Genomic DNA, 23,349 nt, shown 5'->3' with positions numbered 1-23,349 from the left:
GGTGCAGGCTGGGGCTTCTGGCTTAGTGGCCAGCAGCAAGGCTGCGAGTCAGATGGCCTGGGCCTACCTTCCACTTGCCTGTGGGTGTTTGACCTTGGATGTGATACTCAGCCTCTTGGCCTTGTTTCTGAACTGAACTTGGGTCCTCTTGCTTACAGTCCAGCAAAGCTGGACTTGACACTGGGTTGCAGTGAAGGAAAGGATAGCGTTTCTCACAGGACCCAGCAGGGAGAATGGACAGCTTGTGCTCAAAAGACCTGAACTCCCAATGGTTTTCATCAGAAGGTTTTAATGGCAGCATTTGGGGTGAGAATGCAGAGGGCGTAACTTGCTTCTGATTGGTTGGCGGTGAGGTAACAGGGCGGCGTTTCAGGAATCTTCCTCATCTGCTGTCTGGTTCCAGCAAGTCTGGAGTCTGTGTGCTGGTGGTCAGCCTGTAGTCACCACCTGCCACCTGCGTGGAGGTCTTGGTTCTTCCTGCATAACACCTCCAAGATCCGTAGCCAGATTGTTACCGGCAGGCATCGCCTGAGGAAGAACTAGGACTGTTTGATCCCTGAACGGTTGTCTTGATTGCTGCTGTTTCTGCAGTCCTCACTTCCTTCATTAGTAATTGCTTAAATCTGCTCTTTGGAACTCAGGGAAGGCCTAAGAGACCTAAAGCCTTTTTCTAAAAAGAACTGGGGGACATGGCGAGGGGCTTTTGTACCTTTTTCTCATCTGTAAAATTAATGTAATGAGAGTACCTACGGTATATTGTTGTGGAGAAAGTACGTGTGCTTGGCATGTAAATCGATCAGCTTTAAGGTTGCTAAATTATGATTACCTTCCTTGATGAGTTCACACAGAATTAACATATGGGAGGACTATAGCAGCAGTGTTGACATGTAAGCCTGAAAGGAATTCAGAGAAGCTGGAGGGAGCAATCCTGAAAGTCCTTTGCGATAACCCGTAACACTGAAAATGAAATTCATTTTTTCCCTTGCTCTGCAAGGCCCCTACGTTGTCTGGCTTCTGCCTGCCTCTCCAGCCTAACCTCCTCCTCTTCTCCCTTGCTCAACCGGGCCACAGCAGCCATTTCAGAGAGAGGCGGGACGTTTGCGGTCCCCAGGAAGTTGCACTTGCCGTCCGTGTTCCCCGAGTCTCTCCGAAGATCTTTACGAGGGGAGAGGCGAGGCCTCGCGGCAGGGGGCGGGCCGGGGCGGAGCCTGCCGGAAGTGGGGCGGAGCCTGCCGGAAGTGGGGCGGAGCCTGCCGGAAGTGGGGCGGAGCCTGCCGGAAGTGGGGCGGAGCCTGCCGGAAGTGGGGCGGAGGCCCAGGAAGTGACGGCCGAGCCCGCCGAGTCGGAGGAGTCGGCACCCGCCGCGGCCTTGCGTTCCCGGGCCCTGGGCGATGGAGAACGGAGAGGTCTACCGAGCCACCACCGAGGCGCACCCGGGCCCCGGCAGAGGCGCCCGGAGCGGCCTCGCCGCCTACTTCACCCTGAGCCGGCTCTCGGGGTTCCGGCGACTCAAAATCTTGGAGCTGGTGAGTCCGCGGCGGGCGCGGGCGAGAGGAGGCGGCGAGCGGCGCCCTGCCTGCGGCGCCGGCGGCCGTTTCCACATCCCCAGTTCCTTCCCTCGCCGCCCGGGGAGGGGCCGTTCCCCGCGGGGGAGGCGCCGGCGCCCCCTCCTCCCGGGCCCCTCCTCGAGGCCCGCCGCGGGGTGCTGGGACCACCCGGCGTGTTCGGCGGGCGCAGGAAGTGCGCCGGAGGGCCAAGCCCGCAGCGTACCCAGTTCTCGGCCGCTGTGTGGCGACCTTTGGCTCTTCTCCCTGCTGTTACCCTGCATTATCTACCAGAGTGTCCGTGTTTGGACTACAAGATGCTTTTCTATCATTCTCTGGTTCTTTCGGTTTCTTGGTGCGAACCCAACGGGACAGTTAAATTTGTTGGACAGTGTGTTCCGATACTACGCAAGGCGTAGAGAGAGGTGTACAATAAGTTGTCTCAAGTTTTAATACTGACTGGCCAAGAATTATTTCTAAATGAGCAGTGTGTGTACCAAATACAAAGTCAAAAGGACAGCTTTTTGTGTGAGTTGTGTGAAGGTAGCAGAGCGAGGGCATTCTCTTTCAGGGACATTGAGTTTCAGTTTCCTTTAGGCGTTGCTAAGCACCTTAAATCTACTAGTGAAAATATCAAACCATCTTTGAGATTTACATTTTTATTCAGATCACATGCACATTGAGCTCCTTTGTTCTGTTTTAACCAACAATGAGTAACATTTTCTGCAAGAGGAAAAATCAGCTTGTTTAGAATATTTCTGGGTTGGTTTGGTTTTTGAATCATCCCCATTGAAAACAGCCAATTGGTTTCCTTTGGAAGATCTTAGGTTCTTAGATAACCAGATAACATTCTTAGAACTCAGATGACCTACTTTCATTGAAAAGAAAAATTGCAGTAAAAAGCCTAAATAGCTTTTTAGCCCCCTAAATGATCACTTCTGGGAATAACTGGGAAGTCACTTGGAAGGAAGTGGCAGTGCGGCCCAGGAGGGTCGGGCTGGGTCTGCATGCTGCCAGCCTTCCTGTCCCTGCCGTGTCCTCTGCCCCCTCCTGCCGTTGCTCTTCTGCGTCAGCGGATCCTCCTACCCAGGAAGGGCTTCCTTCTGCTCTTCCTGTCCTCAGCTCTTGCATGACTGTTGGATGTCAGCTGTGTTTCTCTGCCTTAGAGCTAAAATGTTTCTGTACAAGTAGAAGGATTCTTTGGAACAGGAAAGAGTTAATATTCATTTGAAGCACTCTTGCTGTTCAAAAGGCATTGTCAGTATCCGTCTGTTGCCCATTAAATATCTTTTCAGTTGCCTTTCTTTTTTTTTTCTCCAGTGAGAACTGGCACATCTAAAGTAAAGTTTCCGATTGCCTCACTTATAGTTTAATAAGCTGCAGTCCCATGTCTTCTGAATAGAATGCAGCCGTAAGTTTGGATGGGACACTTCTTACTTGGAGAGAAGGGGGAGGATGAGTTTGCCTTGCAGGGATTGTTAGACTATTCCTGCTTGTTCTCTATCATCCATAAGGAGAAAGAGCAAAAGAATGAAAATTAATGTCTCTTCTTGAAATCCATTTGTTTGTTTATGGTGAACCTGTCCCAGCCTTTTCACTTTGTTTTGGCCTCACCTTGTGGCTTTCAGGATCTTAGTTTCCTGACTATGGATTGAACCCTTGTCCTTGGCAGTGAAAGCCTGGAGTTCTGATCCCTGGACTGCCAGAGAATCTCCTTGTTCACAGGGAACTTACGACATTTTCTTTAACATAGATTTAGGAAAATACCTCTTTAGTGCTGCCTTTCATTCTGATGGTCGTCTTTTTGCGCCTACTTTGTCTGTTGCAATGTCTTACCTCTTCACAACAATAGAGGATTTACCCAGAAAGTCCCAAGAAAGCTTTATCTGGAGTCAGTGAAAACTGATGCAGCCAGGGGCAACAGACAAAGTCTTCTTTGCCGTAACTCAGACTCTGCCTTTAGGTTGGTTTCTTTAGATAAGTTATTTTTTAATTAAAAAGAGTTGGCGAGCTCTAATAAGGAACAATTGGAGTGGAGAAACCCATAGTCAAAGCGGAGGTACTTTAACAAGGGACCTGCAAGCCCGAGGACGTTTTATTCAAAATACAGTGCATTTCTACGTTCATTTTTCTAGACCCATAAATCATACCAGATTCTCAAAAACCCCAAAAGAGAAATGTCTTATTCTGAAATTTAACAAACCAGACCCTGTGTACTTCGGAAATTCATGGAGTCCGGAGGTGAAATTGGGTCTCCTCGGAGGTTCTTTGCAGTCTTACGGTTTTTACGGTCTCTGAGGCTCTGCAGGATGTGTATGCCAGTACCGAGCCGAACACCGGGGGGTAGAGAGCCACACCTGCCAACAGAAGGGGGGCTAGAGCGAAAACGGCACAACCGCCTCCTGAGTTACATGCTCTGGGAGGTAGAGGGCTGTATCTGCCGTTCACGGGTGACCTCGGTTTGGTCAAAGGCTTGTCCATCCACCCTTGCAGAGCTGAAGAGGAAATGGAGACTCAGCTGAGAAGGTACCATAAGGCGCCACGGCGGTCCTCTGTCCATGAGTCACTTTAGTAGTTCCTTACACATGTACTTTGTGAGGTTTTTGTTGTCACTGTTCTTTTTTTGAGGCAGGTTTTTTCCTGTGGTCTTATGGGAAGAATTGACTTTTTTGGCAGCCAAATCCCTTGCTAGTAAACTGGTGTAGTGGCCTAAGTATGTATGGCATAGTCTCTGCCACAAGCAAGCATTGTGTTTATAGTACCAGCTGAATGTCTGAAGGCTGCATAGTACTATGATTAGAATGACTCTTCAGGCAAGCAGTTTGATTTAGAATTCACCAGTGATTTAAATGTATTAAGTTGTGAATAGTGTTATTTTGTAAGTGCCAAGAAACAAATCACTTGAAAGCCGTTTTTCTTATATTGGTACTCTTTTCATGACTTCCTACTAAATTGAAGTGCTCTATTTTTACCTTGAAGAAGATCCATAATGTCAGCAAATTGTATCCTCGAACCTTTGTGAGTAAATGTTTGCTGAAAGCACGGGAGGCTTAGCCTGACTACAGGCCGACACATTTGTTTACTTGAACCTTACATATCACTTCAAGCTTTTTAAAGCGAGTTTATTAATTCACAGACTGATAGAATTGTGTAGATGGAGCCTTACAATTAATGCAAACATTAAAAAGTTCTTTTATGAGAAGCTTTTTGGCAGTAGACTGTTCAGTGATGGAGAATTAGTATGTAGTGTGGTGACTGTTAATTTTAGGGAAGGCTGAAGTTTCAGAAAGGGTAGTGAAACTGAAATGGAGACACCGAGGAGTCATTATCTGAATGTTGAAGTCACCAGGACGGTAAGTGCATCTTTAGTCACTAAGACTTCCCAGATGTGTTGGCTCTAGCATGGTGGTTTTAATGTATGACTTAACAGCAAAAAGGGAAATGGACAGAAGTATGGTTATAACTTCAGAAACCCAGCTGACAGGGAAGTCCTACACAAACACACCCAGTGGTAAGATGAACTTAATAAACAGTGCTTTAGGGGGTCAGTGAGTGCAGACTGGGAGTCAGGGGGGTGTGGCTAACTTGGGAGTTAGTGTGTCGGAGATTTAATTCCCTCAGCTGTAAACAGAAGCGTGGGAGAACGTGTTCTCCAAGGGCCCTGCCATCTCTTAGCAGCTTGATAATGCCCCTGATTACGTCTGGGTACAATTTTGCATCATTAGAAGGAGCCATGCTGGGCATGTGTACTGTTAGGTGCTTAGCCTAATCTTCAGTGAGCAGTATTTAGTACGGTGCTTTCATGCTGTGGAGAGCAGTACTGTTTACCAGAAAGTAATCACTGAGCCTATAAACTTAGGGGTTGCGTTCACCACTATATCCTTACCTGATTCAGTGGCTTTATCTCTTCCTGTCTTCAGCCACTTAGGGATTCAATGCTGGTGACCACACATTTCTTGAAGTTCTTCCCTTAACTTTCACTTTTCTTCTTTAATACAAAAAAATGTCTGCTTACAAATACAAATATATACGTTATATATATATGAGATTAAAATTAGTCACACTGTAGGTCCCAGCAGTACACTCTGGTACCTCGCTGTTAGAGTAACAGTTTGGAGTGTGTTTACTTGCTTTTTAAGGCAAGTAAATGTCCAGCTGCCCGTGCCTTGCTCTCCTGGTGCCAGTTGCCCTGGTCCCTCCTCCGCTTGGACTGTGACATTCTTCAGCCTCTCCCAGTCCTCCACCCCTCCTGCCTGCTAACCAGCAAAACCAGGCAGGCAGTTCCTGCGTTGGGAAGTCCATCATTTCTGGCAGGATCATCACATGACCACACTCCGCTCCTTAATCATTTTCCTCATCACTCCCCATCCAGTTGGGTCAGTCGCCTTCTTACTCTCTTGGCTGCCCTGCAAATCCTTACTGGTGTGGTTCTGTTCCTTTTGTGCCACACCCAGAGTGCCCTCTGCCTGTCCTGATCCTGGGTCTTGCTTTTCACTCATCCTTCTGCGGCTACTATTAATCCAGGTGGATCTGAACATCTTCCTGAATTTATACCAAGTGCTCAAGTATGAGGTATGAAATTATTGTTTTCTTTTTGTTCCCCCTTATACATAGGTTTTAAAAGTGAAAGTTGCTCAGTCGTATCCGACTCTTTGTGACCCCATGGACTATATACAGTCCATGGAATTCTCCAGGCTGGAGTGAGTAGCCTTTCCCTTCTCTAGGGGATCTTCCCAACCCAGGTCTCCTGCGTTGCAGGCAGACTGTTTACTAGCTGAGCCACAAGGGAAGACCATATATAGGTCTAATTTTTTTGTTATTACATGTTCCTACACATACTACAATGTTGGATACATAATACTCAACACACTTTAAAAAACTTTTTTAATTGGGATGTTATTGACTTGGAACGTTGGTTTCATGTATACAGCGTAACGATGCGACATTTGTATAGACTGTGAGATGTTGCCTCAGTTTCGTGTTAGCGACCATATAGAGCTGCTCTTGGTCTTGCTGTTCAGTCGCTCAGTTGTGTCCAGCTCTCTGCAGTCTCTGAGTCCCGTCAGACTCCTCTGTCCGTGGGATTCTCCAGGCAGGAATACTGGGGTGGGTTGCCATGCCGTCCTCTAGGGGATCTTCCCGACCCAGGGCTCAAACCAACATCTCCTTCATTGCAGGCAGATTCTTGACTACTAAACCGCCAGGGCAGCTCTTGGAGCTGTGGGAGAGTTTAAAGGAAGCTTAGTGTTAACAGAGATGGGGAGTCAGGAGTTTTCACACTGAATATAACTTACAGTGCTAATTTCTTGGCCTTTAACTGGGAATAGGAACTAGTAAATATCCAAGCTTGACATAGTACCCCTTCCTTCTCTTAGGATGTCCATGCTGAACCCCCCTCCTGATGGAGCCCTAAGGTTTAATTAAGGTCAGTAAGAATGCCTCCTTTGAGGAGTTTGGAAGAGGGCTTGTAATGACTTGTCTCTGATGGGTTCTGGCCCAGCTAGTTCCTGCACTTGTCTTGGGGAGAGTAAATAAGTGGTCTGTATCTACTGCAGATAACGATTCTGTTGTCTTAGGGACACTGATGAGTGTTCCCAATAATCTCATTCTTGTAATAAGGATGGTCCAGAGCTGCTGTTCTCACATCTCAGTGAGTTCTAGGCTCTTCTCTTCTCACAGTTAATTTCATACAACTTAGATATATCCTGAAGATTTCTTGTAGAGAAACTCGTATTTAACGTAGTAGGGAACAAAAGAAATGAAGTTTTAAACATTTGGCACTTACTACACTCAAGACACTAAAAACCCTTCGTGTAATTGCGAGAGAGGAAGTTCCTTTACACCGTGGCTTTCTGGGACTTGTCTTGGTGTGCTGCTTTGTCTGTGGTGCCGGGACTGGGAATGCCTCACCTAACATCTGTCTGATATGAGGAAGTTGTTTGGGATCTTCTGGACTGTTTTATGCCTCATTAAGTTACAGGAAATCACAGCAAAACAGGATCTATTTTCATCCTTACACGCTGGTGTTGTCAGTTGTGGGCACATGTGAACTTTGTATGGGCAGTAGGAGGGGGGAAATCCCTTAGAGGCTTCGATGCTAATTTAGATTTGTTTCTAAACTTGTTTAAAATAATCATAGTATCACAGGAACTTGCAAAAACACACGCGAAGGGAGGCCCTTTGCATTCACACGTGTGTGTGTTCGTGCACCTCTGTGCTGCTGTGTCAGGTGTAGCTTCCTTGATCACCACCGCAGCCGAGAACCAGAACTGCTCTGTTACCACGTAGCTCCCGCATGTCCCGGCCACCACTGATTAGTTCCCCATCTCCAAAACTTGTGTTCTTCTGTGAATGTAATCCTGCTGTGTGTAGTCTTTTGAGATTGGATTGTTTTCACTTTATAGAATTCTCTGGGGATTCATCCAAATTGTTGCATATATCCAGTTTCTTCCTTTTTATTGCTAAGAGTAGTATTCCATGGTATGGATACCACAGTTTGCTTAACCGTTGAAGGGCATCTGGAGTGTTCAGAGTTTAGACTGATGAATAAAATGTTAAGAACATTCACATATCAGTTTTTGCAGGAATGTACATTTTCATTTTCTGGACCAAGAAATGAGCAGATTGTAGAAATGCAGTTCCTGGGTCACATGGCAGTTGCCTGCTTAGTTGTTAAAGAAATTGCTAACCCGTTTTCCAGAAAGGCTGTACCAAGGGCCTCTGCTTTGATGAAAATGTTTGGTGGATAAAGCTATTCTGAAATGTCACTGCGGATTCTGGTAGCAGTCTTATTGCCATTCATGTATCTGGTTGCACCTGCTGACCTGCATTGAGTAAGGTGACGTTTCCCAGTAGGCTCTGACTTGGGTCATCAGTCATTTCATCAGCCATCAGGTTTTAATGCTCAGAAGGAAATTCCCTCAGCTTCCACAAAACCCACACAGACTGCCCAAGTGAGTCTCTGCCCCCTCTTCCTTTCTCTAGAGCAGTGCCAGCCCACACCTTGAGCCCTGAATCCTGCTTTTAGAGATGCTCTTTTCTTCCTATTTAGACTTCTCCTAGGTTTCTGCGTGTTTAAACATGCTCAGTTCTCTGTTTTGAAATGCCTTTCCCCAGTGAGCCCATCTACCTCTACCCTCCACCTGGCTGCGTGAGGCTGGGCCTGGTGACTGGGCTGTGTCTGTTGCCGGCCTCGCCCCCTCGCTGCCGGGGGACGGCGCTGGAGTGTGAGCTGCCCTCGCTGAGCACACTGAGGTGGCCCTGTTGGTGTCAGCAGCAGCCCCGAACCTCAGTCTCTCGTAGCGTTTCAGTCGCGTTCTTGCCTGACCTCTGAGGAGCATTCAGCACTCATGGTGGTGGCTCTTGTGTTTGGCTGTGCCACACGGCAGGCCTGGGATCTCAGATCTCTGACTTCAGGGGTCAAACCCGTGCCCCCTGCATTGGAAGCACGGCGTCTCAACCACTAGACCACCAGGGAGGTCTGCAGTCAGCACTTTGCTCACTTGCCCTGCATAGAAATCCTTTTTCTTGATTTGCTCCTCTTGGGACTGCTGCTCCTAACCGTCGTATCGCCTCCTCTCTTACGGGCTTCCCTGGTGACTTGGGCTGTAAAGAATCTGCCTGCAGTGGAGGAGACGCAGGTTCACTGCCTGGATCAAAAGATCCCCTGGAGAAGGCGATGGCACCCCACTCCAGTACTCTCGCCTGGAGAATCCCATGGACTGAGGAGCCTGGGAGGCTACAGTCCATGGGGTCCCAGGGGTTGGACATGACTTAGCAACTGAATCACCGCCACCAGCAGCCCCTCTGTTGGTCCCTCCAGTCTTGGGGTTCATCACAGTCTCCGCGGGCCAGCGTTCCTAACTCTGGGTGACCTCCCACACGCTGGGCTCCACCTCAGATGTGTCCCCCGGGCTCCAGACCCACATATCCTTTTGCCTCAGGCAGCACCTCCGTCATCCACAGACCTCTCATTTACAGCATGCTTAAAATGAATTTATCCTCTTGCCAACACTCTTGCCTCTTAACAAGCAGACAGACTCTTCTTTCTGCAGTGAGACATCAGTGTGTTAGCACCTCAGCACACAACAGTGGGAGCGCTGTTAAAACCCACCTGCATTTGAGTTGTTGAATTAGCCAAATAACTGTTCTCCATTCAGTGGAAATGCATTAAAATACTTTTTTTGTGGCCAGTTAAATACTGCAAGACTGAAATTCAATGTGAAAAGGAATTGTTTCTATGAAAATAAATGGGATGCTTTAGAAAGACCAAAAAATAAGTTGATAAATACTTGCTGTGGAATTAAGAGCATGGCAACTGTGAAAGGCTAGTAAAACTAGCCTGATTCTAGAAGGAGTCGGCATGCTACTTCTCGAGTGTCCCAGACCTTGTTCTGCTTGAAATAGCATCAGTCTGGAAGTGGCAGTCCTAAATGATGGAGGTGATTGATGCAGCAGACGTGGAGGGGGATTCCAGTCAGGCGCACTCCCAAAGAAAGGCCCCCTTGCAGACCGGTGGATGAATGAGCGCGCCTTGTTGCCTTACGGTGTTTAAGCGCACATGTCATCTCGTCTCCTGCTCTGTCTGTGGCCGTCCCTTCAGCTGAGGGCGCTACAGTGCTTAAGCACACATGTCATCTCGTCTCCTGCTCTGTCTGTGGCCGTCCCGTCAGCTGAGGGCTTCTGCTCCATCATCGGAGGTTTGACTCTCGTCCATCACAACTCCCCTGTTCACGCTTTCCCTTCATTTCTGGCATCAGCTTCCCGACTGGATGGCAACCCCCAGTTTTGCTCTTCCCCCATTCCTTCGCTATCTTGTGGCTAGAAAGAACTACTAAAACATAAACCTGATCATGTCACCCTTTGCTTTAAAAACCCTTAAGATTCAGATTCCTTACACTAGGAAAAGGAGGCGTCTGTTTATTCATACACTTAATTTTGACTGCGCGGGTCCTTCTCGCTGGGTGTGGCTCGCTGTTGTTACAGCTGCTCTCTGGCTGCGGGGCATCACTTCTCATTGCGGTGGTTTTCGTGGCAGAGCGCGGCGTCTAGGCACTTCAGTAGTTGCGGCTCATGGGCTTAGTTCCTCTGCAGCAGGTGGAGTCTTCCCGGACCAGGCATCCAACCTGTGCCCCTGCACTGGTAGGCAGATTCTTACCCCCTGGGCCGCCAGGGAAGCCCACGGAGGCGCTTAGAGAACCCTGCGGCTTACCTCCCTGGCTTCCTGTCGCCGTCTCTGCGCTGCATCCCCTCCCGTCTTGGCCCAGCACCCTCGGTTCAGTGGCGGTGTGGGCTCTGTGTTGGCCCAGCCCCTCTCAGTTCAGTGGGGGCTGTGGGCTCTGTGTTGGCCCAGCCCCTCTCAGTTCAGTGGCGGTGTGGGCTCTGTGTGTGGTGGGGTGGGGCGGCGCATGCGCTCTCATCTCCAGGCCTCCTGCGTGCTGCTCCTCTGCCTGAAACTCTGCCCCATCCTTTGCCTCCCCACTCCCAAACTGACTCTGCAGCCCTCCTGGTCTCAGCTTCCCTGCAGGAAGCCTTTCCTGAACCCCAGGTTGAGTGCCTGTTCCGTGTGCTCCTATGACAGTTTCTGAATTCCTCCTGTTCTGGCATTCAGCACATAGTAGTTAATTTTCTGTGACCTTACATACTCTTCAAGGCGTCTGGACTGAGTCCCATGTAGATAGATCGGGTTCATTGAGGAATCTTGTTTGCCAAGTCTGCACTCGACAAACACTACAGACAAATTCTGTAGGTTTCCCAGAAACAGGTAAGCCCAACGTTCCGTTTCTTTTGTAGGTGCTGTCTCTCCTGGCCTTCATCTGTGAGGAGGTTGTGTCGCAGTGCACTTTGTGTGGAGGACTCTATTTCTTTGAGTTTGTCAGCTGCAGCGCCTTTCTGCTGAGTCTTCTTATCCTGATTGTGTACTGCACGCCAGTGTACGACAGAGTTGATCCCGCAAAAGTCAAGTCATCGGTAAGCACGAGAACACACAGTCCCCGTGACGACAGCGTAGATGTTTTGGATATTGTGTGGTTGCATTAGTCACAACTCTGACGGGAAAAGACACTATCCACTGCTTCAGGTCTGGCTCCGAGCAGCTTGGTTTTCCCTGCCAAATGGGATGGTTGGGGAGGGTGAAATTATAGTGACAGACACTGCCAGTAATTTACAGGTATTGGTGGTTTAATCTGATTCACATTAGGTATTTTTTAAAAACTGGGATTTTTAATCATTTTTGACTTCTTACATTTCAGAGTGTGGGTTCTGAGTTCTGCACTGTGCCTGCTGTAGGTCCGGCGTTGCGCTGGACGTAAGAGATGGAGCAATGATCTAACGACGGGTTTCGGAGCCTTTAAACAAAACAGCGTGTAACTCTAGCTATGTTGTTTTGATTTTATTATGAAAGAAAGTTTCCTCTTAAGTGAATTTAGAAGGTATTTGTTAAATTCATTATTTAGAAGTAACCCTTTTAATAAAAGTAAAGGGGCAATTTCATATTCACAAAATTAAGAGATGTATAACTTTCTAAAGACTTAGTCTGACCCTCAGTTTTTCGTTTAGTATGGATTTGTGAGATGACAGATGAGCTAATTTATAGAGTTACTGCATTTAAGGAAGAAAAAATTGAACAGTTTACTTCAGTAGCATTCAGGTTCTCAAGAGTTGTTTATGAGGAATTGTAACTAGCAGGGTAGATTTATGAAATTCAGTTTTGAGGAGAAAGATAAAAGAGTTAAGTTTTAACTATTAAAAACAATAGGGGTAAATATAAACCAGTTAAGATTTTATTATTGTTTTAATGAGAAGCAAGCTTCGGGTCCTATATTGATAATATACCTAAGATTTACTTTTTTCTGTATACTCTTTTGTACCATAAGAATCTGTTACCTTTTTTTTTGCATTTTAAAAATGGTGTTGAAGTATAGCTGACCTAACAGTGTCGTGTTAATTTCTGCTGCACAACAAAATGATCCGGTCACACACACGCACGCACATTCTTTCCACGTTCTCTCCCGCTGTGGCTTATCCCAGGATGCTGGAGGTAGCTCCCTGCGCCTTCCACCCGTCCTCTGTATACCAGTTTGCTCTGCTAACCCCTCCCTCCCCCCGGGGCGGCACCCATCCGCTCTGCGTCTGTGAGTGTGTTGCACAAGTAGGTTCGTTTGTAGCCGCGTTCTGGATTCCACCTGTAAGAGGTATGGCGTTTGTTCTTCTCTGACTGACTTAGTAAGATCAGTCCATTTATTTTGCGGCTAATTGTGTGATTCCATTCTTTTTTAGGGAGTCACGTTTCACTGTACACACACACACACACCCCACATCTTCTCTGCCTGCTCGTCTATTGATGGATGTTTTAAGTTGCTTCCATGTGTTGGCACCAATCAGTAGTGACGCTATGCACCCTGGGGTACATGTGTATTTTCAAATTACAGTGTTGTCTGGGTTCATGCCTGGGAGCGGGATTGCAGGATCTTATGGCAACTCTCTTTGTAGTTTTTGAGGAACCTCCATACTGTTCTATGTGGGGGCTACACCCATTTGTGTTGCTGCCGCCAGGGCCAGGGTTCACTTCTGGCCTCCCTGCTCTGTTTCAGTGATCTGTGTACGTCTGCTTTCGTGCCAGAACCATGCTGGGTTTGTTTGAATTTTCGTTGGAGCATAGTTGCTTCACAGTGTCTCTACTGTATAGCAAAGTGAGTCGGCTCTGTGCTTACATTTAGCCCCTTGTTTTGGGCTTTCTCCCAGTTTGGGTCTCCACAGAGCACTGCATACCATACAGTAGGCTCCCATTGGTTGTCTGTTTATACATGGTATCAGTAGTGTATATATGCCAACCCCAACCTCCCGCTTCACAGAGATTTTTGATTTTTTAATCTGTATACTAGCTTTCCTAAGTGATTTACTTTCAGATGATGATTTTCTCTTTCCTGTAGATGCTTAAAATTCTTTTATGCTTAGAGACGACCTTTCAGTATTCCCCTCAGGATGGGTTCAGTATTGCTGTATTTAGTTTTCAGCTGTTCGGGAAATTCCTTGTTTCGGTAGAGTATCTCAGGTTGTGGATTCTTCCCTTTCAGGACTTTGAGTGTATCTTGCCATCCCTCTGGCCTGCGGCGTCTCTCTGGAGAAGTAGGTCTTGTCTGTGTAGGTCTGTTCAGGTTTACCTTGTTGGGGACTTGCTGTGCTTCCTGTGCCTGGATATCTGTTTCCTTCTGTGGATTTGGGACGTTTTTAGCCATAATTTATTCAGATGCATGTTCGGTCCTTTTCTTGCTTCCCCTTTTTGGATTCCAGTTGTGCGTAGAGCGCACGCTCTGTGTTATCCCGTGGGTCTCTCATAGCGCTCTCGCTTGTTGTTTTCGTTTTGGCTTTCCGTCCGCTCTTCTGATCAGGGGACTTCCATTATTCTATCTTCCAGGCCCCTTAATTGCTCTGCGTTTTTCATCCTACTCTTCACTGCTTCTAGCTCAGCTTTCATCTCGAGAAATGAATTCACTAATTTTTCTTGATTCCTTTTTTAGTTTCCAGTTCCTTTTCATAGTAACCTGCATTTCTGTCAGTAGTCCCTAATTTCCTCAGTTTTCATTATCTCCCTTTTGAACTTGCCGTCTATTAGACTGGAGAGGTCTGCTTTGTTGTTGGTTCTTTCAGGGGAATTCTCTTGATCTTTTAATTGAGAACGGTTCCTCTGCTTCCTCATTTTACTTGTGTTTCCCTTGCTGTATGCGTTTAGGAGAAGCAGTTATCTGCTGTGGTTTCGGAGGGCTGTTTTTATGTGGGAGCACCCTTGTGTAGCCCTGTCTAGTATCTTGGGGGCGAGGGCTGTTTGCAGTGTGGATGCCTGCCGCTGCTTTCCTCAGCGTCTGCTCGCTGTCCTCCCCCTGCTGGCTCGTGTGGCTGACGTGAGCAGCACCTGCAGCGGACATTGGGCGGGGCCTCCTTGCTCTGTGGTTGCCTTTGGCCTGTCAGGGGTCCAGTTTGTGCCCTTAGCTGTTGGGAGTAGAAGGTCCCAGATGTGCTTCTGAGTTGTGGTGCAAGGTAGGGGGGATTGGAGCGTCCCCACTGAGTCTTCCTCAGAGTGGTTTTTGGGTGAGTCTGCTCACCTGGCACCTGTGAAGATGTACCGTGGTCAGCTCTGCCCTCCCCCCATCTCAGCCTTGGACTCCCATCAGTTGGCCCCGGGGTCCTTCTGGCCTGGTGTTCACAAGGCCACCAGCTCAGCTCCACTGAAGTCAGGCTCCAGGACCACAGGAGTGGCACCCCTGGACCTGCTGTGGGGCTCTGGAGGTGTTCAGACCCTGGTCCGGCCCAGGCCCTGTGTGCACGGGTCCAGGAGGCCCCTAGCTGCCCAGGCTGCATCTATTCCAGCCGTGGGAGGACCCGTGGTCCGCATGATGTTCTGTGGGTGCTGAGTTGACACGGCTGCCAGCAGAGACGAACGCCGGCGGCTCCTGGAGCTGTGGGGAGACCCCGCAGTCCTGCTCCTAAGCCGCACGGCCCCTGGGTCCTGCTGGGGTTTCAGCCCCGCCTCTGTGCATGGGCGGCCTGCTGGCGTTGGCTCCCAGGCGCCTCCCCGGGCAGGAGCCCCTGAAGTTGTGGCCAGAGCACATGCCGGCTTCTTCGGGTCGTCTCCGTGCAGCCAACAGCAGTCCTCTCCGCAGGCCTGCCCTCTAAACTCCTGCGTCTCAGCACCCGGCCTCCGCCTGTACGAGAAGTTTCTCTCAGGCTGGGGCGTGCAGGGTGGTGGCCTGCACCTCGTGTGCAGTTTGTCTCTCCTCCTGCACCTGATCGGCTGCCACGCTCATCTCCTGGCCAGTGAGGCGGCTTTGCACAGGGTAGGAACCTTCCTTTTTCCAGCTCCTCCCAGGGGTACAGGTCCCATCCTGCTGCCTTCCCCCACTCCCTTCATCCTGCCTGTCACTTGGAGATCATTCCTGTCCTTTCAGGGGTTTGAGGTCTCCTGCTGGTGTTCAATAGGTGTTCTGTGAGAATTGTTCCCTCTGTAGAAGTATTTTTCATGTAATTGTGGGAGGAAGCAAGTTCCACGTCTTTCTATTACACCATTTTGATCGGATACTGTCTTTTAAAATAACTTTTTAGCATGAAATATTGCCATTTGCAGTAACATGTTACTAGACCTAGAGAATATTATACTATGTCAGAGAAAGATACTATATGATGGCACTTCACTATGTGGATCCTTAAAGATTTTAATATAAAAGATATACATATGCACAAAATAGAAACAGACTTACTGATACAGAAAGCAAGCTTGCGGTTGCCAGAGAGGAGAGGGAAGAGAGCAGGGACGAATTAGGGATGTGGGATTAAGAGACTATATACATAAAATAGGGGAGCAATAAGGATTTATTGCTAGCACTGGGAGCAGTACTCAGTATCTTATAATAAACTTCTAATGGAATATAATCTGAAGAAAACATAAATCTATAATAGAATATTCTGAGAAAACATAATTGAATCACTTTGTATTACACCTGAAGTGAACACAAAAGGATAAATCGGCCATCCATCAATAAAAAAGTACATATACTTAATGATTCTTTTAAGGTTGAAAAATGAAGCAGCAGAAAGTTGATACTGAACAGTTAAAAAAAAAACTTTGAAAATCAGGTAGAGTCTCAATCAAATCCACAAAGCCTCTGATGACCACATTCATGCGTTTCTCGTCCAATAGCCAAATAGCACTACTTTCCATGAAAGCTTACTTTCCATAGAAGCTTACTTTCCGTAAACGCGTTTTAGAAGCGGTTGGTGTTTTCCAAGTACTGTTTTCTCCTTGGCTGCACTGGGCCCTCGTTGCTGCAGGCTGGCCGTCTCTGGTTGTGACAGATGGCTGCTCTCCAATGCAGCGCTCGGGTGGCTCAGTGCGGCAACTTCTGCTGGAGCACAGACTCCAGGGCGCACAGGCGGGCTCTTCCCAGACCAGGGAGCGCACCCTGGACCACCAGGGAAGCCCTAGAAAGAGTTGTTTATAAGAACATTGATCTTTTGGACGAGAAACAATATAAATTTTCTACTTTTATGGTCAAAATAAGCAAAATGTAGAACACTGATTTCATCAAACTCCAGCATTTTAAAAAGTTATGGGTAAATACTGATTTTAAAATATTGATGAAAAAAAGTCACTTCATCTTAAAATAGCTTTCATAAAATATCTTAAAATATTTCTTTTGGGTCTTATAGAAAGTTTTAAACATATTTGTAATCATATATATATTCTACTTTTCAACCTGACATTTTAAGGAAGTCCTGTTTTTTTGATTTAAAAATTACTCTTACTGTCTGCTTTCTAATATACTTAAAATTTTGGGGGGTTTTCTTTTTGAGAAAACGTTTTCGAGTATATAGTGGGTGTGGTATCTAGGATGGAACAGTAATCTTTTTGAAGAGAGAATCTTTTCTGTCCCATTACAAGAACAACAATAGCCAGTGTTTAAGAAACATTTACTGTGTATCTGGCACTGGGCTGAGCAGTTTTCTTGGATTAAGGAACTCTAATCTATAGAATCACCTATGAATATAATATTGTTACTACTCATCCTGTCGCTAGGAAGGAACATCACTGGGATGTGAACCTAGGTAGTCGAGCTCTAGGGCCCATGTCATTGAATACTGCGTTCTGTCTCAAAACGAGTGTCTTGTTTAAATACTTCGAGTGTACTTCAACTATGAAAGACACCTCTTTTAGAAGCAAAGAGAAAAATCGAGCATTTTTTATAAATGTTGAACTAACAAAAGTGAGTTCTGTTTTGGGTGGCTGTGTTGGTGCTGGGTTCCGTGGAGAATGTGAACTCCCTCAGACTGGAAGCCCCTGGGCGGGGCTGTCACGTCTCCAGTCTCCCCTCTGAATCAGGGCTGCGTGTCAGGCGGTGTTTGCGATCGGCTTCTGAGAGCGCGCCTCGTGAGGTGATGCCCGAGTGCGCTCTGGGAAACCAGAAGCTATTCCAGCGCTGTAAGCCGCATTCTGATGAGCTCTGGGTGCTCGTGTAGGGTAGACCATCTCATCCTATTAATACACGCTTGTGCTGGGTGACCTGGTGGGTACAGCTGAAAACCACAGCCTAACAAAGCTTAAGTGTCTAAAACACAGACTATTGGCGTAATTTTATTGAGTGAATGATGGGCAGTCCTTTGTAGTTTAAAAGCAACAAAGTACTCTGAGGGAGGCCATCCTAGCATGGATTACCTGGAAAGGAAAGAAAAATGCTTTTTTTTTTTTTGCTGGAAGTAATATGGTGTTTAATCTTACGGCTTTGATATTTATGTCCTAAAGAAAAAGGTACATAGACATGCATGTGTGTTTCACCTTATTTATTTGTAATGGTATAGAGTTGATTCTTCATTACTTTCAGATGTAAACCCAGCAGCTCAGTATTCTTGCAGATGATGCTCCAGGGAAAGTCAGTTACACGGTGCTGTAGACCTCCCCGTGCTCTGCAGTGCTTCCCGCTCTTGCTTATTTAAACAAGGCGACTGGCGCCCCCGCCCCGCCCCTCCCTTTTCCCCACTGGTCAGCACTGGTTTCTCTGCGTCTGTGGGTCTGTTTCACAGTTACATACAGTGATTTTAGTTCTTAAATTCCACATGTAGCTGATGATGGAGAACTGTTTTTATTAAAAGATGATCTTCTGGATGTAGCATGTGCACTTTTATAGGGTGTTCCTTTACAGGGTATCTATGAAATACCAAGTTTATTGAAAAGTAGTTGAAATATGTAAGTCTGAGTAAAGAAAAAAGAAGCCACTGTTTTGTTAAAAAGTAAAACACACTCGTTTTCAACCAACCTAACCGTGCTGTCTGTATCCCTTCTGTGTTTGTGTGTGTAGGATTTTTATATCACTCTGGGCACAGGACTGGTATTCTTTGTGGCATCCATCATTTTTGCTTTGACACATGACAATACCATAACTGAAATTGCTGCAATTGTAAGTACCCTTCATCCTTTGCTTGTTTTTGTTTGCTTAAAAATAGAGAATTTGGAAAGTACTTAACAGGTCATACAATAAGGGAGAGTAGTTTGTCTAACTTATTTTTTAGTGTAATTTTCAATAGAGGACCTAAAAGCAAATAGATATGATAGCCTTAAAAACCTAGAACCTGTCTTTAGAATTTGAGGTCTGTTCACAAAAATCCACTTACTCCGCCTGTGAACATTATTGCTAATGGAAGTGGTAGGATTGACTGATTATCTCAAAATTTCTCCCCTTTTCAGTTCAACAGAACACACTTATACATATCAGGTGCTGTTTTAAGTGTAGGGAATAACAGGTATGACCCCAAAGTTCAGTCTAATATAAGAGATAAGTAAACATTTTTTTATCTGAAATCGTTGCGGGGCCAAGTGTTTTTAGAAATCAGAATATTCTGGATTTTAGAAAGGCAATAACGGTACATTTACTATATCACACCTTTGGACAGTCTGAGCAGCACCTTGTTATCTAACATTAATAGTTCTGAATATTATTCTGAATATTCACAGTAAAATAGCGATGGGTAAAGACTAAATAGTTTTATCGTGTGACAATTTTGTGCCAAGTAAATCATGAAACTTTTTTGTAGCTTTCTGAATTTCAGAATTGCAGATCAAAGATCGTGGATTTAATCGGGGCCAGTGCTGTGAATATGAACAGTTAATAAGTAGTTAACAAGTCTTCTCACTAGTCAGCTGATTTTCAAGTAATGCTTTGTTCATAACAAAACTGAGGTTGTAATTAATGGAAACATCAGCATATAGATCATTCAAACTGCTTAGAACAACTCAAAAGGCATTCAGACGATTGGTTGGCTGTAATATTATCTACCTACTTACATGAACACGTCTTAGTACTTAAGAGAAAGTTCTGTTGCAGAAGAGTATGATAAGGTGAAGCAGTAATTTCTAGTATAAAAATTATTACTATAAAAATCCTGTGGAGGAAATGCAAATGAAATAAAGTTGAGATGTTCAGTTCATGGAGGGTGGGAGAGAGCATGTCCTAAAATTCCCAGATATTTAAAAGCTTACTTGTGTGTTTTAATTAGGTGATGTGTTAGGATGTTACAGTATTCAGTCTCATTGAGTATGTTTAAGAGTGGTGGTTTAAAAGCTCGGTATTTATAATATGCTGAAAATTACCTTCTAAGTATGAAAATTATATAGATTTAAATGAGTGAGGAGTCTATTTAAAAAAAAAAAATTCTGACGTGAGCAAAAAAGATCATTGGGTGATACGCAGAGGGGGTCCTGTATAGACCAGAGCTCTCTGAGGCAGTCATCACAGACAAGGTGACATCTGGTCTGGCCTTTGAAGTATGGAATATATTTGCCAGCCAAATAAGGGGACAGATGCCCTCAAGCCAAATGAAGACTCCAGAGGGGGAAAGGGCCTTGGGCTTTTGAGGGGTGGACTTGCTCGTGGCATGTCGGCTGGATGTGTTGGGGACGCTCGGTGAATGAGGAAGCTGTTGCTTTCCTGTGAAGTGCGGAGGGTGGAGGGCCAGGGCTGCGGCGGCCGGCAGCCAGGTGTGGAGGTGGAGCTGCAGACCTCAGCCACGTCCCCAGCGAGTGTCCCTTTCTGCAGAGCACTCTTCTGGGCCCAGACCCTAAGGGTCTTGTTAGTGATGAAGCTGAATTTGCACTGTTCTCCTGTCCCTTGCCAGAATTCTCAGAAGGCTTGCTCAGACGTTAGGCGAGCGCGATGAGGAAGTGACTCAGGAAGAGGAAGCAGGCAGTGGCACCGCGCTGCTGTGCCACTGCAGCGCGACTGAGCTGGAGCCAGTCTCGAGGCCGCTGCAGTGTCTTCACTGTAGAATGCTCTGCTGTGAATAACTTGTCATTTTTGCCTAGGCGTGGTTGCCTGCTCCTTTCAGCTGTGTCGTCTAACCCTTGCTAACAGTCTTGTTTTGCTTCACGTTGCAGGACTTGGTTTTCATCTGTTAACCTTAGCTTCATAGATTGGCACTGAACACACGCACACACACACAACAGGACGTTAATATGTTGGGAGACTTTGACGGATGGGCGTTATTCTGAAAATTTTCTCTAGCTTTGCATTTTTGGATGACCTGACCTTAAATTTTTTTTTACTTAATGTTAAGAATGGGGCTTCCCAGGTGGCACTAGTGGTAAAGAATGTGCCTGCTAATGCAGGAGACTGGAGAGAGGAAATGGCAAGCTGCTCCAGTATCCTTGCCCGGGAAGTCCCATGAACAGAGGAGCCTGGTGGGCTCCAGTCCTTGGGGTTGCAAAGAGTTAGGCGCAACACACACGATGCACACGTGTGCACAAGGCCACACACACGTTAAGAATGATGCGTATGAAGTAAATCGACTTGTCTTGTTTGTATAAAATGGGTCCAGAGTCAAGTAGGAAATGTGAGCGTATCCTCCAGAATTCCTCATGTAATCTTTGTCCCCTTTCCCTCCTCAGGTGTTTGGGATGCTAGCAAGTCTTGCATACGTGGCTGACTTCTCCTTTATGCTCCGTGAAAAATGTAAGGAGCCGCAGCCGAGAAAAGGGGAGGCCGCTGTGAGGAGAGAGTACCTTACTGAACCTCTGAATGCTTAGAGACTTGAGGGGACAGGTGTACAAGGTTGCTGCGTGGGGAGGGGCAGCTCCTGTAGACCCTGGGTCCTTGTTAAACCGCTGATTTTTGGAGAGCAAGGCAGGGCGGCAGTTTGATCAGTATTGATTGGACTGAGGCCAGAGGGCTTTTAAAAAAGTTTTTTTGTAACGGTTGAAACTTGTGTCAGATGAACTTTTGTTTTTGTTTGGAGGTTAAGAGCAGCTGTTTCTTTAAATCACATAGCTCAACTGATGAATTATTCCATCATTGTTACTAGGGTTAGGTTTCAAATTATGCTTTATAGCTGTATGAACAGCGTGATGAAGTTCATCCATTTATAAATGGTTTACTTTTAATTTGCTTAGCTGTGACTTTGCTTTTTGATGACTAGATACAGTTTAATGTATATTTAAGAGATCATTATTTTAAATGTTGGTCTACGTTTTTTCCTTACACATGTAAAACCCAGGCTTTTACCATATCTCACTCTGCCTTAAAATTATACTGTAACATTTTAGGATATAATTATTAACTCCGAGACCTTTTATAGCTTCATAGAAAATGTATGGAAGATGCTGAGATTTTACATGTTCTAAAAGCAACAATGTCGGCAACCCCATGTAAAAATACACGTAGAAAAATGGAAGAAACCGCTACCCTGACAAAGGACCAAAACTCCGCGTTCGCACAGCGCAGTGGAAAGCAAGTGTAGGAGCAGGCCCTCACCACTTTCCAGTGTGAAGAGACGAGTTCACGCCATGAGACAGAACGCGGTTCATTCCTTCTTGCATATGGTTATTTCTCCTGAAATTAAGGTTCAGGGTTTTCTTTGGAGCCCATCTTACTTTAAAACCTCAACCTTTGATTTTTGATTTGAGAGCTTCCCTGCTCTGTCTCCTTCCCAGGATGGTCCAGGTACTGCTCCAGCAGCCGGCAGAGGTGGGCCTGGGGCTCTGGCTGCCTTGATGGCAGCTGCTTCAGATTCCCGGGCCTGTCGCGTTGCAGAGGTTCACAGCAGGATCTTTAGGGTTCTCGTTCCCACACAGACAGTGCCCTGGTTTCTCTTCAGAGGAGACCTTAAGACAGGGAGTGCCCAGAGACTCCTGCCCAGTTCAGTACTGCTGATGGTGGGAGAGAGTGCCAGACCCCCCTCAGGGGAACTTCATAACCAGCTGTAATTGAAGAACTGTTTGTTGCCGGCAGGCTAACTTAGAGCCAGCTTTGAATGAGACCGTTCCTAAGGGAGGTCTTTTTATAACGGGACCTTTCTAACCAAGTTCTTCCCAGGCTAGACCTTGCTTGTCCTCTTGTTCAGAGTTTTCACTCAAGACTCCAGAGTGGACTCGTGTTTCCAGTGAGACAGGTTAATGACCCCGTCCTTAGTTTCTCATCTGCCACTGTGTCATGGGTGGTTTCAGACACAGATGCCCAAACACAACCTCTGCTGTCTTCCCGATGCAGAGCCTTATCCCTTTGTCAGCCTGGTTGCTAGTGGCAACTCACCACTGCCTGCTCGGGAGATCATGGACCCAGTCGAGGATGCGCTTTGTCTGTTCACAGGGTGTGCTAAGTAAGGGAGGAGAACTGGCTTAGGTCTAACCTGGGCTCAGATAACCAGCTTGTGGTAGGCAGGTACTGCTGTCCTTGTAAGTATCATCTCCGCCCAGCTGAACTCGCAGCAGACCATCTGGGTCCCTTCAGGGTCCCCACTCGGGAGGCTGAGAATGGCCCCAGCAGGCCGGTGCGGAGCTGACGCTCTCCTTGTCCCGAGGTTTCACTTCGCTTGTTTCACTGGAGCAGAATGGAGCTCCTGGCTGACCACCAGAAGATACTACTTTCACTGGTATTTCAGGTCATCCTGGAACCTTTCTTCACCATTTTTTTTTTAAACAGGACCCACAACTAATTAGCCTCTATCTGCTGTGATGGAAGTTAGGAGTAAAAAGATCTTTGTGGTCAATAAAAATTTCAAGGAGAACTTGAAACCAAAGCCACTGTTACAGAATAAAGGTAAATTTATATAAGTAGACCGTTGAGAACAGTTCTTTTAAAAGGGAAATATGCATACAGTACAGAGATTTTATAATTGCTGTACTTAAATTATGTTCTGTATGGGGACTGGGGAATGTATTTTTACACTGTTTATAGCCAATCATTTTTATATTTAATAATTTTAAATCCTGTGGGTCTTTTGTGTCTGTCAAATTTTGTAGTCTTTCTAAATAAATCCACTTTATTGTTCA

At 46.4% G+C, this 23,349-nt stretch overlaps 2 protein-coding genes across 5 annotated transcripts in view; one reads left to right on the top strand and one right to left on the bottom strand.

The window, feature by feature from the left end:
• Window positions 1-384: 384 nt before the first annotated feature.
• Window positions 385-23,349, top strand: CMTM6 (CKLF like MARVEL transmembrane domain containing 6). The gene is made up of 4 exons (XM_069561326.1): window positions 385-1,526; window positions 11,337-11,513; window positions 18,389-18,487; window positions 20,971-23,349. The coding sequence occupies exons 1-4, from the start codon at window positions 1,392-1,394 to the stop codon at window positions 21,106-21,108; spliced, it is 549 nt and encodes a 182-aa protein (XP_069417427.1). The 5' UTR covers window positions 385-1,391; the 3' UTR covers window positions 21,109-23,349.
• The window catches only part of CMTM7 (CKLF like MARVEL transmembrane domain containing 7), a 120,895-nt gene continuing 103,957 nt past the window's right edge, over window positions 6,412-23,349 (bottom strand). For 2 of the 4 annotated variants that reach the window (XM_069561318.1, XM_069561320.1), the window contains 2 exons: window positions 16,268-16,517; window positions 6,412-6,762 (listed from right to left, as the gene is read on the bottom strand). In XM_069561318.1, the coding sequence (XP_069417419.1) occupies window positions 6,696-6,762; window positions 16,268-16,517 (317 nt within the window). In that variant the 3' untranslated portion in view covers window positions 6,412-6,695. The remainder of the gene's footprint in view (window positions 6,763-16,267; window positions 16,518-23,349) is intronic. The other 2 variants (XM_069561317.1, XM_069561319.1) reach the window with 1 other exon arrangement.

The sequence above is a fragment of the Ovis canadensis genome, chromosome 19, assembly GCF_042477335.2.
Source record: "Ovis canadensis isolate MfBH-ARS-UI-01 breed Bighorn chromosome 19, ARS-UI_OviCan_v2, whole genome shotgun sequence".
Classification (NCBI taxonomy): domain Eukaryota; kingdom Metazoa; phylum Chordata; class Mammalia; order Artiodactyla; family Bovidae; genus Ovis; species Ovis canadensis.
This window is presented reverse-complemented; position numbering and strand designations above follow the sequence as displayed.

Excerpts from the sequence above, each read along its gene's own strand:
- CMTM6 (XM_069561326.1), top strand. The coding sequence starts at position 1,392 with ATGGAGAACGGAGAGGTCTACCGAGCCACCACCGAGGCGCACCCGGGC. Across the intron at positions 1,527-11,336 it reads GACTCAAAATCTTGGAGCTG|GTGCTGTCTCTCCTGGCCTT; the intron begins GTGAGTCCGCGG and ends TTTCTTTTGTAG. Across the intron at positions 11,514-18,388 it reads CCGCAAAAGTCAAGTCATCG|GATTTTTATATCACTCTGGG; the intron begins GTAAGCACGAGA and ends TTGTGTGTGTAG.